Source organism: Vigna unguiculata, chromosome 1 (genome assembly GCF_004118075.2).
Source record: "Vigna unguiculata cultivar IT97K-499-35 chromosome 1, ASM411807v1, whole genome shotgun sequence".
NCBI classification, from domain to species: Eukaryota; Viridiplantae; Streptophyta; class Magnoliopsida; order Fabales; family Fabaceae; genus Vigna; species Vigna unguiculata.
Genome location: NC_040279.1, coordinates 32,447,074 through 32,463,248, shown reverse-complemented (window position 1 = coordinate 32,463,248; position 16,175 = coordinate 32,447,074). Strand labels below are relative to the sequence as shown.

Sequence of the window (16,175 nt, the reverse complement as noted above, 5' to 3'; positions counted from 1 at the left end):
AAACTCAGTTAAATTCAATTCATCCTTAAATGATTGATTAGGTCAAAAGTTTGTCAAAACTAATTTAAAGCATGAAAATAAATAAAAATACATATAACATAACTTGTCTTATACCATAAATATAAAAGTGGGGTTCAAACCACCTATACAAAACTTATCACCTAATCCATTATGTGTAGATTAATTTGAATTGGATCAAGTTTGATCAGAATATAAATAAAACCCAATTCAATTTCACTGGATTGAATTGGATCAGGTTAACTTATTAGATAACAATCCAATGAACAATCCATTCTAAATAAAATATAGGTAAGAAATTACTAAATTCATTATACATACAAAAGTAAAATAAAAAAATTCATATTAAAAAAAAGAAGTTTCACTTGTCCTCATTCTGTATTTTTACTTTATTATTATTCTTTTAAAATCATAGAAGATAAATCTAACAATTGAAAACTAAAATTTTGTATTAGCTTATCAAAAAGGTGAAAAATGATTTTTAACATTTCTAAAGCAACTCATGAGGAAGGCTCAAAGCACCAAACAATAAAATATTTTACTTAAGTCAAACTAAACATATTTTGAAATTTTACATATTATAAAACATGTTTTGAAATGTCCTTTTTTGAGTTCTCCATAATTGTTTTCATCCTTTCTTTTTTCCACCCATTACAGAAATCTGTTTCATCAGTCCACTCTCAATCTCAGTCAGAAAGACTAGAAAATAGTTTATGTTTAAAGAAATACTTTTCTAAATAAATTTATTTTTAAACTAAAATAATTCAGATCCAAAATGTATAAAAAATTATCTATCACCACATGTTATCCTTGATTGTTATATTCTAAATAAGTGTTTTGGTGAAAAAATATATTAAAATTTATACTGGAGGTTAAAAAAATTCTGCACGAATTAGCAAAAGGAAAATGCACTAAAAAAAGAAATTCAATAATTATATTATATAACACAGTTGATGGTGTAACTTGAACTTCATTTTATATATAAAATTGGTCCATTGTCTATAATGGGAATCCAAAATACATGGTGACCCCTGTGCTTTTACAATTTTATTTATATTTTTTGAAACATTACTAATGATAAAGAATAAAACTAATAATAATTGTTATTTTTTAAATAAATAATTTAAAAAGAAAATTATTCATTTTATTTCTCATCTTATATCTTCTCACCTATATATTTCTTCCCTTCTGTATTCTTTCTTTTGTACTAAACAAAACTTAAAACAAAACAGGGCTTTAGTAATGGGCCATCTTAACAGAGAAAAACATTTTGTCACCAAAAAACTTTGAAATTGTCCAACCTCTGCCACAATGGCTCTATCATGAAAACAAAAAAAAGAAAAATCTCCATTTTCTTTATCAGCAACAACAAAGCTACAAGTTAATAAAAGTGCATGCATTGTACGGTTTGAAGTAAGATTTTTTTACAGTTTCATTATTAAATAATATACATTTAATAGAAAATAAAGATAATTGAAGTGCAAGTTGCATGTTGCTTCTTGTAATTTTGATATACTTGAATACTTTAGCTAAGGACAAATAGTTGAAGTCGTAGGGGCTGGTCTTCTTTATATATATATATAAGAGAGATATTGAAAAAGTCTTCTCCAAAACACACGCGTTTGATAAAAGTTACCCTTTTTTGTACGAAAACAAAAATAACAATCTGCAGGCATTTCTTTATTCTCTAACGTCATTTTCAAACTCCATTATTCAAACAACAATGAAACTATTACTAACAAGCACCAATATACGGCTTCTAGCTTGGTCCCCTATACTACTATATATGCATCATTCACAACTTGTAAATTAATTTCAATATTTATTTTTCATCTTGTATCAAATCTTATACTAAGAGAAAATCAAATGAGGTTGTTCATTTTGCAAAACATTGGACAAAGAGTCCAATGATGTTATGTCTGTAAACTGGAGTTTTTATTGAGGATGTCCAGGCCCAAAACAATTGTTGTTTAAGGCATTTTTAAGTTCAGAAAGAGAGAAAGTGAAAATTTTAAGGCATTTAAGTTCAGAAAGAAAGAAGCTGAATGAATTTATTTTCTGTGAGTGAGGTAAGTAGTAGACGACAATTCAGTAACCGGGCAAACATGTCGGAACAAATGTGAGCAGTTAAGTTATTTTAAAGTGTTTCAAACTCGAGTTGTGTCATACGAATAAATGTAGGAAAAAAAAAAAGATCAATGTTCGGTTCAGTTACTCTCAGAAAATTGACCACCTAGTTCAGGGATCAACACGTGTTTGTATACTTCTTTTTATCGTTCTGTGATAAAGTCAAGTATAAAAATTGCACGCGTGTAAATCTATGATAGAGTATGTTTTTATCCCGTATATACGATTGTATGTTAGTGAGTGCATCTTTTTTTTTCCTTTGAATACGGTCAATATGTCCGGAAATTATACATTCAAAAAATAAAATAGTTTTTATACACATTTTACGGAAACAAAATTTTATTGGGATGCTTAGGTTAGAAGTAAAATGGAGGTCTGTCCCTAATGCCGAAGATAAATAAATAAATGAAAAGAAAAATTATTTAATTTAAATAAATTAAGATAATTTTTTATTCATTTCTTATTGTTTATATTATATTATGGTTTATTTACTATTAAAAGTTGAGATTTAAACAACAATAAACACTCATCCCTAATTGATTGTAAGATGTTTTTGAAGTTAGAAAATTAAGTAAACACACATGTAGCATTATATTGAATTACCTTTCCATTCAAGACATAAAGTTCTACCTTTTGTCGAAAATAATATTAACTATGAATTAGATATTATGTTGAAAACTTTGAGTTCATAGAATAAAATTAACAATTGTGTCATTTGTTTTTTTTTTATTTTTATTTGCTTTAACAAATACTTTAGTTTAATAGTTTAAGTAAGATTTGTTTCCCTTTCTTTTTAGTATGTTGTTAAAAGAACATAATTTGAAACATTAATATTAGAATATAAATATAAATAATATATAGAATATTTTAATGACTCAATTTCTATTTGGTTATAATATGTACTTTCTTTTCACTCATTTCCCATATAAAGTTGTAAAAATAAAACTATTTTAATTCATGTGTAAACTAATATATATAACACAACAATATGCACATATGTAAAACTCTTTCATGTGTACATTCTTTATAATGCATCAAGCATTATTTATGATAGCAAATATAATTCTTTTGTCTTGTTCTTCCAATAATGTAATTTTGATAAAAACAAAAAAATAAACACCAAGTAAGATTATTAAAAGAAATGATGAAATTTATGTTCTATAAATAATATAATTCAATTAAATCAAAGTTTATGTTTTTTGAAATGCATTATATCATTTAAACAAAAGAAAAATAAACAAGTGGTGCTGTGATGAGAGAAAAAATGTTACATAAATTTAAGTGAATCTGATGAATATCAAACTAATCAAACAAAAAGAGAAAAAAAAATGAAAAAATTGTATACAAAAAGTTTTTCAAATAGAAAAATAACAAAAATATATTTTACAGATTAGTTAATAAATTAAAAATATTTTAATAAGTTAAAACAGATATTTTGAGAGAAAGAAGACAAATGTTTACGTACTCATCTTATATTCTCATACCTACTTCAAAATCAAATCTTACCTACATGGAAATAATATAAGAGTGCTCCATTAAAAAAAAAAAGTTAGACGTATTGAGACAATCCCCATATCTATTTTGTCATCCTAACATTAATATTGATGATACTTATACACATACCTATAGATAAACCATTAGAAGATCTAGTAACTGAAATCATAAATAGACTACAATATATATATATATATATATATATATATATATATATATATATATATATATATATATATTATAAGAGTGGAAGGTCTTTTCAACAATAATTAAAGATAAGTTAATATGAACCAATTCAACTTTATAATTTTCATCTTTGTAGTTTTACACCATTCTCAAACGGCTCACTTGATGTTAAACATTTGAGATTCTATTGTTCTTGCAAATTAAAATATATGTGGAAAAAGTCTCCATAAAATGGTTTTTATTTCTTTGAAATGATTGAGTATACAAACATTGATGAACTTAAAAAATCATTCCAAAAGGATCATCTACATAACATCTCTTTTCGCAGTATACAAAAAATCAATCTGTACTTATGCTCTTCAACTCCAAAACAATTACATCTAAATGACATAAATTTGAAATTTCCGTAAAATTATAATTATTTATTGTTAGGAATCCAAATGTGAGTTTAAGTTTCACATTGATAAGAAATGAGAAAGTAGAGCACTATATAAGAATAAAGACCCATAAATCTATTGTCTTAAGATTTTGGGTTGAGAATGATATCAGTGTGGATCAGGTAAAGCGTGTCCTGTTAAGAAGAACGGTGATACGGTATTTATGTTAGTATTTAATAGTAGTTGACTTTGTAATTGGATTTCCATTTCTTGAAATTGCAAAGCTCTCAATCATCAACAAGTGTCACACCACTTTTTTGAGTTTTACAAAGCACATTTCTTGAACTGCTCAACACAATTTTCCCCTTCTGTTGTATCTTTGTTTTCTTTTGACTCGTTCTTTCGATGAGATATGCCATTTCACTATCATGTTCCCACCAACTTAAAAAAATATTGATTTGTAAAATGATTCCTTCATTTATAGGAAAATTTGTGTTCTGGAATACTTACATTGTTGGCATTCTCGATGCAGTTTGTATTGTTGTTCAAAGAAGTCACTATACAAAACTTTCGAAGGTTGAGAAAACACCAAAAATATTAGTGGTGTAAAAGTAAAATATTGTAATCAATAATTGAAGGATCCAAGAAGAGATTAATGTTATGTTTTCAATTTTTCCAATCTCTTTCGATTGCTATATCCATCGACTAAAATCTTTAAATTATTTTTCATCTCTCATCACAAATTTTCACACCCTTCAAATTCACTTAAATCAACCAGAAGGTATTCTATCTTTCAATATTTGCAAAAATAATAGATATTATAGTTATAATAAATTATAATTATGTACATTGTTTATAAATTATTCAGATTTGACAATATATTCTAAAATTTCTATAAGTAAAATTCTTGAATTTTGATATTGAATTAAATATTGTGACTTTTATTTTGATAGAAAAGTGTTTAATTAATACTTAAAATAGTAAGAGAGTATATGAATATGGCTACCTTACATGAATGGGGTTAAAAGGAAAATTTTATACTTGACAATAATGAAAACAAAAAGAAGTATGAATTTTTATTTTAAAGACAATAGTATAATGAAATTTGTATTTATATGGCTCCATTGTTATCCTGAACAAAACCATTATGTAAAGCAGATTTCTTTTTATTGTATAGAGATTGATGTTGCAATGGAAGTAAAATATTGTAATCAATTATTAAAAGAGAACTTACTGCTTTGTCTGTCTGTGGGAAGACACAAATTTGTGAGGGTAATTACAGACATTATCTGTCCAAGACAATTAGGAAAGATTGAACATAATCATGTGCAATTTGCATGTTGAAGTAATAAAGACAAATAATGTCTAGATCACTTAAATCTCTTAAATTTTATTTGGATTGGTGCAAAAACAAATAAAAATTGAGAGTGTTACGACACTCTTGGTAGAAAATGATTTAGAAAAATGAAAGAAAATATCTGAAAAGTACGTTGGATAGAAAAAGTAGAAAGTAAAATAGAAATTTGAAAGTGGTGGAAAATTAAAAAAAGAATGACTAAAGGCATAATTAAAATTGTATTTATGATCCTGGGGGAAATAAAAGCAAAGCAACACTGTGTCTGTGTGATTGATTGGAGGGACAGAGTGAGATGAGAGGTAATTAATAATATTATGAAATAGTGGACCCAAGTAATAAAATAGTGTGGAAGAACATTAAAGGAAATTGCAGTTCATTAATAAGGTGTGAGATATTTTGATGAAGGTGGAGGGGAGAGAGAGAAAAGTGTTTAATAAAGTAATTAATGGTGGGTGATATTTGAAGATAAGAATGCTTCCTGGTATAGATACAGAGGTTGTTTTGTTGAGGATGAGCAATAATTGTGTGAGAGCAGAGAGAGTCTGCACTTGGATCTGTGAAATACTGTACATAACGTGAGAGGTGGTCAGAGAAGAGAAAGGTTGAGTGGTTAGTCCCTTGGATTGGAGCAAGTGTTTGGTTTGGTTGATCAGAAATAGCAGTCACTAGCTTAAATCACGCAGTTATGGGGAACCTAAACTTTGGACACCCTCTTCTGCATGCTTCTCTCCTTTAACTATCAACCAATACGTAAATACTTTTCTCTTTCATCATTATTTTATTTTATGCACTAAGCTAAACCTCTTTCTTTGTAAAGAGGGAAACAAAATCAAACATAGATATATGAGATTCATGAAAAAAATATATGCTTTGGTTTCCTATCTTCATTTCTTCTATTGGCTATGAATACCTACCACACTTTTTCTTACCTTTAAGAAATCTTTCATACATGTCTAGCAACTTAGAGAAGAAGAAAGTTGAAATATATTCACCTTCTCTCTATTCTCCATGGCCTCTATTCCACACATTGTTGTGCTTTGGCCTGATCGCTCTCCATCAACACATTATTGTCTACAAACAAACACTCTTCCAATTTTTCAAGATCTTACGACACATTTTTCTTTGGTATCCTACTCTCATATGAAAAAAAAGGCACATGTAGGTGAGCAAAACCAAATAAGAATAATGTAAGTTCACATTAGACACCTCATCTTTCTTGGAATTAGAAAAATGACCAATTATGACAGGTCAACCTTTTATATACAATTAATTTAACAAGTTAAAATCACATTTTTATCTTATTTGTTTATATTAGGTGCACTGCAAGAATTTTCACCGACGAATTTTTACCGACAAAAATAAATTCATTAGTAAATTTAAATTTATCGATGAATCTTACTTACAAATTTTATAATCTAAACTACAAACGGAGATTTCATTTATATCGAATTTATTGATAAAATTCATCGTTAAGATTTATAAATTAGAATTTGTATTACCAATCAATATATCCGTTGGTAATATATCTGATGGTTAAGTTCATCTATAATTTGTGATCTCTATAACAAACAAATATTTCATCGTTAAAATGAATAACAAATTTATCGTCAAATCTAATAAAAGTTTTTTGTATATTAAGAGGAGATGGGTGAAAAGAAATAGAGAAAAAAGAGGTGGTAGTGAGGAATTAGGTGACAACCACGACAACATGAAAGAAGACGAAGAGAAAATGAAAGGAGAAAGAATAAGAGTAGGAGAAGGATTGAAATTTTTTTTATAATTACCGATAACTAAATTTTGTTAAATTTTGTTGGTAATTACGGATGAACATTTATCCATAAATTTAAAATCATCATTAATTAGCTAAAAAAAATTAAATCCTCAAAAAATTTTTAGGACAAGAAAATTATTGCTTATTGTTTTTCTTTCTTCTTCTTGATCACCAATAAAGCATAGCACAACTCACATAAAAGGTGTCATGATAAATTTAGTTTATCATATATTTTAGGTAAAGTTATTTAATAAATAAATATAAAAAATTAATTTTAATAAAATGTTTTAATCAACTTATAGTCATATGAGTAATTTTATAATTTTAAGATATTAAAATGTCAAACATAACCCAAGTTAGATAAATAAAATTTAACTACCTAATATTAAATAACATTCTCATCACGTGTTAAAAATATTAATAATATATTATTGTATCTGTTAAGAAGAATTGAAAATCAATGACAAGGAAGGATGGAGAACGTTAATACACAAACATAAACATGGTATTCGGTTGGTCATAAACATCGAATACACAATTTCCGAAGGACTTCCAACGTGTTTATATCTTAGGCAAAACGACAAAGGAATAAATCAAGAGACAGATAGTTAGTTTTAATAAGTGGATTCTTCATATTTTCTTTTTATAACCATGATTATTTAAAATGTCAGTAAAGTTATCCATTCAATTACTTTTTACATGATGCATATTTAATCAATTGTGAATTTTGTAATGTTAACTTAATTTTTAAATAATATAAAATTTTGTATACATACTAAATAAAAGCATGAAATTCAATTGTTAGATTAAAATAAATTTGTTGTGTAATAAGTTGTTGAAAATATAATTAAATTATATTTTATTTAGATTAACGTTTGATTAATAAATAACTGAATGTTACATTCTAAAAATATCTGTAATAAGATAAAATAGTAAAAATACTTAGAGAAAAATCATAAATAATTTTTTAGTTATCCATATATTTTAAATAATTAACAATTATGGAACTTTGTTGAGAATTAATTAAGAGAATTAGGAATTAAAGGAGCCATATACCCCAAAGATATTAACAACTAGTTAGAGAAAAAAATTATGATTTGTTTGGTTTAGGCATACAAATGAAAAAATGAAGTAATTTAGTATCATTTTCAGATCAATAGTTATCATAAATACAAATATATTTTAAAAAATTTAAGACATGGTAAAATTAATATAACAGAAAAGTATTCTAAAATTTTGTTTACATTTTTATTTAAGAAATACTTTTGTCATCTAATAATTATAAAAATAGAAAGCAGCATAAAATGAATGCAAAATTCAAAATTATTATTTAACTATATTGAATTGTGCAAATATAATCAATTATGTACTAATATAATTGATTATATAGTTATTTACTGTCTTCATATTTTGTTTCTGTTGTTATTTATTATGAGTATGTTTGTGTTAAAATAACTTATTTGATGAAATGATATTTATTTTTAAAGTACTTTTACTTAAACAGAAAATGATATACACTCGTTAACTCTAAAACACAATAAATTAGAAGTGAAAAGAAGGATAACTGAGAAAAGATTCCTTAGTAACAAATGTTGTGACACCTTAAGAAATTTGTAGGATAATTTTATTCAATAAAAATCATAACAAATATGTGAAATATTAAGTATTCAAGTAACAAAATTTTCACCAAATATGTGAAATACATTTTATCAATGAATAACAAAATTTTAAGTTCATCTTGAGAATAATAAATTCCAATTCACTTATTAGAAAGATTTGAAAGGGTTAATTTGTTGTATGAAAAAGTAAGTTACTATATATTTTAAATATAAAACTAAATTTTAAACTTTCAATCAAAGACAAAGATAACATCGTCTAAATAGATTCAAATTAAATACAATATAATATTATCATAAGTTTGAAACAAAATCTAAATATACTCAATTTCATACAAATTCAAATAAAAATATTAAATTGTATTCAACATAATAAAAATTCATTAATTAGTGTTTGAAGAATGAGAACGAGATGCAAGATATGCAATTATAGAAAAGAGAAAAAACTAAAACTAAGTCACTCATAAGTAAGGATATCTACAAATAAAGATATTAATATATTTATACTCAATCTTTTAACATACGGATATAACAAATTCACATACGTGTTATCTACAAATATCTATTTATAACAAAATATATATTTTCTATTTGTCCCATATTTTATCCGCAAATACTGATAAGTAATATACAACTTTTAAATATTAAATTTCCTTGAAAAAACATATTACACTAATTAAACAACCCTACGTACAAAAACAAAAATCGAAAATTTGGTCCATTATATCAAAAGGGAAATTTTAGATGCGCTCAATTTTGTATGACCTCGACAATTTGGTCCATGAATTTTTTTCTACCAAAAAAATCTAAGGCTGTTTATAACCAATTTAATTTTTGAAATGAAGACTTAATGCAAGTAAGTAATAATATATCATCATTGTTATATAGCTTTTACTTGACTTAGAAGAGCCTATTAAAAATTACCTATGCTTACTTATGCATGCATTTAATTATTCTTTAATCTTTTTTCAAACACCAAAATCTGATAGGCACTCACATGCAATCATAAAAACACATAATATCACTCTACATTGAATGCATGGAACTTTTTCTTGAACATAATTCTGATTAAGCATATAATTAACTTAATCAAAAGCACTATGATATCATCTCTTTATAATGAGTCTTGTGCTTTTCTGTTTTGATGAACTGAGAATCTCTGCTCATTTGCTGCTGAACTGTAGAGAGTTGTTTGGTTTGACTTTTGTGGTTGATAAGGTTATTATTATTATTATTATTATTTATGCAATTTTTCTTGCAAGTATTTAGAGCATTATCTTCAACATCTTGGGCTGTGTTCCGAAAATAAAATGAAAAAGGACAAAATTTGCATGGCAAAAAGTAGTGGATAGAAGTAGCTTGGGACCTTGTGGCTTCTGATCATAATGAAGTTTGCTCCATTTGGGAATTGATGAAAGAAACCTTGTGATTTTATAGCTGTAGTGATTAAAGTTACTTAGTTTAGTGTAATTAGATCTTTCTCCTGTCTTTTCTATCTCAAAAAAAAAAAAAAAACAACTGTAGCTGCTTTTTTTTTATCAATCAATATATTTTTCCTCTAATTATTTAATATCATCAACTTATCATATTTCCAATAATTTTTTTAACTCTTTAACTACTATTTTAGGATATTAATTGGCAACAAAAAAAAAAACTCTACACAGTAATAAAATATATCAAAATTATTTGTTTGACAAACAATAAGAAGTGTCAAATTTAGTTTTCTAATATAAGTAACTGAAATTTACTACTAATATATTTTTGTATTATCAGAAAAATACATTTTCAAAGAAGTATCAAAAAATGATTTTTCACAAGTTTAAATGAGAGCATTATTAGTTAAAGAAGGCAGAATCTGTTTGAAAGAATTGTTATTATTTTAATCTGTGTTATCTTTACTTTTTTCAGAGTAGAATTTCCATATTTTTAAAAGGTATGAATGATTAAAAATAATTATTAAAGTCGTAAAGATCTTATTAAATTAAACAGACAAAAACAAGTTGACCAAATTGGAGACGAAAAATAACGGAACTATTTTTCTCTCATTCCCCCAAAAGAAAACAATGCAGTTTATTTTTTACAGTGCTTTTCAAACCTCTTTCCTTTGCAAACCAAAATCTTCTCCAATTTTTGTTTCTGAAAAAACAGTACGTATAGTCGATGGTTTGCAAATTTGTTTATACTGAAATTATATTTGTCTTTATGCTTTGGTAAAAATATTTTATGAATAAAAGTCCTTTCCAGTTAAAAAAACTAACAATAAAACATGAAATGTTAACTTAATTTAGTACGATGTTAACTGCATTATGATTATTAAAAAAGAATTGCATGATAAAGGTAAAAAAATGCTTTAATTGTATGGCCCTCATATACAGGCGAAAGTACTTATGAAATTTATACCTAAATCATTATATGAAAGAATAGATCCTCTATGTCTGAAGTGGTAGTCTCATATATGCCCCACTAGAATCACTTCAAAAAGGAAAATAAGAAGCTTAACTTATCTTTCCACCATATATCCACTCTCTTATTGGTATTTGCTAAGCAAATGGAGCTATAATACCTGCCTCTTCATCATCACACGGATTCTGCAAATTTCTTCCTTTTCAACAAATAATTGCATAATACAAATTAAACCCTCCATCAAAAAATTACACAGATTTGTCGGCCAAATTCTTTTTCTTTTTTATTCATATTCTATTTGTGCGTTTCGTTTCAACAACTTGCACTATAATTTATACATATATCAATGATTTACAAAATTTCATATTCAATATAGAATGCACTAATGAATAGGCTCTTTTTTTTCACTTTTCACATAAAAAAAATATACTGTCTCAACGACAACCATAAAAACCAGTTCCTTTCAAAATACATAAATTACCAAAGTAACTTTCTTCTCCTTTTCTTTTTGCTGACCTATTATAGTTTAGTTTTCTACTATAAAAACCTAATTGCCACCGTTTTGTATCACCATTCAAATTCAAGACTTTTTAGAAAATGTTATTTTGTAGACTCTCACTTCGCCATTTGACAGACATAACCAAATTCAAACGAAAACATGCATCCTACTCTACTATGAGATTTTGGTTAATTAGTCTATTATATGTGTAAAAGAAAAGCATATATAGAAGGTTTTTGTTACATTGTCTGCCATTAATTTTGCTTGGGTTTTATAATTTCACTTCATTCGAAATGACAGCACTACAGCATATAATATGAATCAGTATCATCAATCAACTTGATCTATTTAACAGTGAGCCGTTAGAAGGGATTGAGAGGGAATAAATCTTGTCAGTTTGAAACAGAAGTTGCTATGATTAAGCTTTAGAGAGGCACTATCATTGTTTTTACACACAAAAATATTTTTGGGGGAGACAGTAAAGCACACATAAGTGGCAACTGTGAGGAAAAAAAGGAGGTTGAGTTGAGAAAGAACACTCATTTGAAGATATGAGAAAAATGATGATCATGTATTTGTGGAATGAAATTGTTAGCAGGTATATATGTTGTAAAATTGGAAAATAGAAAATTGAAATAAGATGATGAAATTAAGAGACATAATTAATTAATTTCACAAGTCTAAGCTTGACAACATCGAAAAGTACAAATATGTAGAACTATGAATAATAATAATAATACCATACTTTTGGTTTTCTCATCACAAGGATCATGGCTTCCATGTATATCCATTCACTCTCATCTCATCTCATCTCACAGTCTCACTTCCACTTTTCAGTACTTCCCACGCACTATCAGTCTACTACCAGTACCGCACTGTCTGCTTTTTAAGCACAGATGCATGATATCCCAGAATTTAATTTTAAACTTTTTCTTCTCCCTGAACAAACAGGATCCAAAGACAAACAGTCTATATAGACCAGATATAGCAGCTTTCACAAAAACAAAAGAAAAAAATTGACAAAGAAGAAAAAAAGAAAAAACCCTAAATGTTGTGATACTAAATTAGACCATAACTCTAAAAGTTTATTAAGAGATCCCAGTTGAGGAGGAAGAGAAAAAGAGTAGAATTTTCGGCATGGCGTGAGAATTGAATTCCTCTAGTGAGTTGCACTTGCACCTGGAGGAGGGAGAGGATGATGAGGCAGTGGCATGGGTTGTTGCTGAGGTGGTGGACGCTTCCTTTTCTTCTTCTCGTAACTGATTCCTCTTGCTTTCGACTGCAGATCACGAACCTCGCGAAGGTAGAGTCTCACAGCACGAGCTCCAAAAGGGTTCGCTTCAGGTTTTCCTCCATTTTCCTCAAAAGCTGCACGCAACCGTCCTATCAGAGCGTCCAGGCTCCCCCAAGCTTGCCTCAGAGGACATGGACAAGGTGCTGGAGGGTTCGGGTGCCCGTAAAAGGGGCAGATCGGTGTGTGCACTTTCGTCTTCCCAAATTGATCCAGGTACCTACACTCATAGCAGAAAAAGAAAATACAGAAAAAAAAAAGTTTGCATTCAAAACAAACAAGCGCATGTATAATGGAAGGAAAACAATCTTGGTATAACCAGATGAATTTATGATGAATGACAGAAGTTTCCTTCCGTGTAATCTCTTAAGCTATCTGATTCTAGCAAGATTGGTTATTCTCAGGGAAGATAAGACTCGGAAAAGAGAAATAAAGAGAAAGAAGAGGTGCATGGTGTGTAAAAGTAGTTAAAAGGGTGTGTATTTGTATGAGGGTACCTTAGGAATTCGAGGACATGTGCACCGCTGCACCTTGAGAGGGAGAGAGGGGGTCGGTGATTCTTGAGGTATTGGCCAAAGGTGTTCCAGTCACGGCGTTTCTGGTTCTCGTAGCGGCTGCTGCTGGCGATGGAGGTGGAAGCAGCGGAGGAGGAAGAGGTGGCACTAGTGGTTAAGTTGGTGGTGGTGCTATTGGCGATGAGGTTGCAGGTGTTGTCGGAGTTACATGTGTCTATAAAGTCTTGAATATTTGAATCCATGGCTCTTTGTGGTTGCTTTGCAGATCCAAGGTTAATTGTTTGGGTTTTGTGTGTGTGTGTGTCTGGGAATAGTGTATCTGGGTTGCTGTTCTAGGGTTCCTAAGACAGTGACCAGAGTGAGGAGTGTGAGAGAGATGAAGGTTAATTGAGATAAACAATTACTATACTTATAGTTTGGATAACAGTTGAGGAAATGTCCTTTTGTTTGAATAATTTCTTTTTTAATGTTTTTTCCTTTTAGAAGTTACTGTAAATGAAAACAACAACCTTAAAGGGGAAAATTATTCAAAAAAAAAAGGAAAAAAAAAGGAAAGGGAACAAAGTCTGATTAATTGTTGATTGGTGTTACAGAGCCGATGGGGTTTTTTCTATTTTTTTATTCAATGGGAGAGAAGAGAGAGAGAGATGGAGAGAGGTGACACACATGTACCTGCAAATGGTGAAGCAAAAGAAGATTTATTGATGTTGAGAATGTGATGAGATTGATGGGAGTGAGTGGCCCTGAGTGTTGAGCAATACTAGAAAGGTCACAAGGTGGTTTTTTTAGTAGCTTTGATTTCTGATATGGGTGAGAGATTGGGTTTTTTCCTTAAAAGGGTGGAGCAAACTCAAAATTTCATCGTTTCTTGTTAATGGTTGTGTTAATATTCTTTCTTGTGTTGTGTGTTAGGTAAGAGAGAGAGAGAGAGAGAGAAAGAAAGAGAAGAAGATGAAGAAGAAGATGATGAAGGAGAAGAGAGTTATTAGGGCTTTGGAGGAAATAGGAAAGAAAGGTTGGACAGTAGGTTTGGATGGAGACAGGAAAAAGTTTGAAGGGGTAAAAATGAGGGAATAACATGATTCTGTTTCTTGACCCTGTAGCCTTGAATGACAGTTCCTTCTCAATTTACCTTAATACCCCTACCAGTTTACCCCTTTTAACCTTTTCTTTCTCTCTACAAAGATCAAACTTTAATTTCTGACACCACCTTTGTCCACTTCTCACCCTCATTTTATATATATATATATATATATATATATATATATATATATATATATATATATCAATTTTTTAAATTCAAACCCTTTCTTTTATATAATAAAATTTTAAATGTTTTTTAAATTTACTCTCTAGCTATTTTACATGTGAATCAAACAAATCCCAAAGGAAGTCCTACTTTTAAAATATTATTCTGATATGATTTACATGTTGTTTAAATTAGAGGTATAAATATTGACCATAGGAAATGTTTAATGAAGTAATTTACTCTTCATATCTAGCTTAAGGAAAAAAAAATCACATTTTTATCCATTGATATACTAATTAGTATCCATGTGTCTTATAAATTTGAATACTGTGAGGTGATTAAATTTCATATATACTTGATGAAATTAAGAAGATGTATTACTAATTTTAAGATTTAGTGGTTCTTATTTTTTTTCTTCTTATATTTAGACATATGTAAAACCCCTAATTTTAGATAACCTTAATGTCAAGAATAAAATAAATTCCAACTTTTAATTTGTTAGCTGGGTGAAGAACATAAGTAAGCATGTACTTATTCTTATATAAGATATATGCTTATATTTAAATTAAAATAATTGAAATTTTTAATAATTCACTATTGCCATTGCTATTTCGATTTTCATAAGTAAAAGTGAATGAAAAAAATATAATACTTTAATAATAGAAAGAATGAAATTAATCCAAATTTTCACTCCTATTGAAGTTCCTTATACTAAATAATGTATCAAAAATTAATATGTCTTTTATCATTATATGATATATAATTCGTAAAAGGTTGGGAGTTAATCTGAACTTATATGTTATCTAGTTCTAATTTCTCTGTTTGCCTTTCATTGTTTTAGATTTTATTTTATTTAAACTTAATTGATCAAGTGTCTGAATAATTGAAAAGGACTTTAGAAAGAATATTATAGAAGAAAAAGGTTATTGATATGGTATTTGTTGGTACAATAAATGCTAGATTTAGTTACTCATCCTATGAATGTGAGAGAGCTAGACTCCTCATTCAAAATGGGCCTTGATGGGTTTCGGCTTGAAAAATTCAGACAAAAACTTATGACATAAATTAAAGTAAATTATTTTATAATCTAGCTTATTTAATTTGTTATATTAATGAACTTAAACAGACTTGATTTATGGGTTCTTAAAAAGAATTAATGTATAAAAATAAAAATAATATATATATATATATATATATATCAAATTATTATATCGAAAATTAAAATTAATTTAATTAATATAATTTAAATTTGAAAATTTTATATTTTATTTG

General features: G+C 27.8%; 1 protein-coding gene across 1 annotated transcript; it reads right to left on the bottom strand.

Moving 5' to 3' along the window:
* Positions 1–12,608: 12,608 nt before the first annotated feature.
* LOC114175151 (protein LIGHT-DEPENDENT SHORT HYPOCOTYLS 4-like) lies at positions 12,609–14,096 on the bottom strand. The gene is made up of 2 exons (XM_028059922.1): positions 13,637–14,096; positions 12,609–13,359 (listed from the first exon to the last, which is right to left on the bottom strand). The coding sequence occupies exons 1-2, from the start codon at positions 13,894–13,896 to the stop codon at positions 13,008–13,010; spliced, it is 612 nt and encodes a 203-aa protein (XP_027915723.1). The 5' UTR covers positions 13,897–14,096; the 3' UTR covers positions 12,609–13,007.
* Between the last annotated feature and the right edge of the window lie 2,079 nt (positions 14,097–16,175).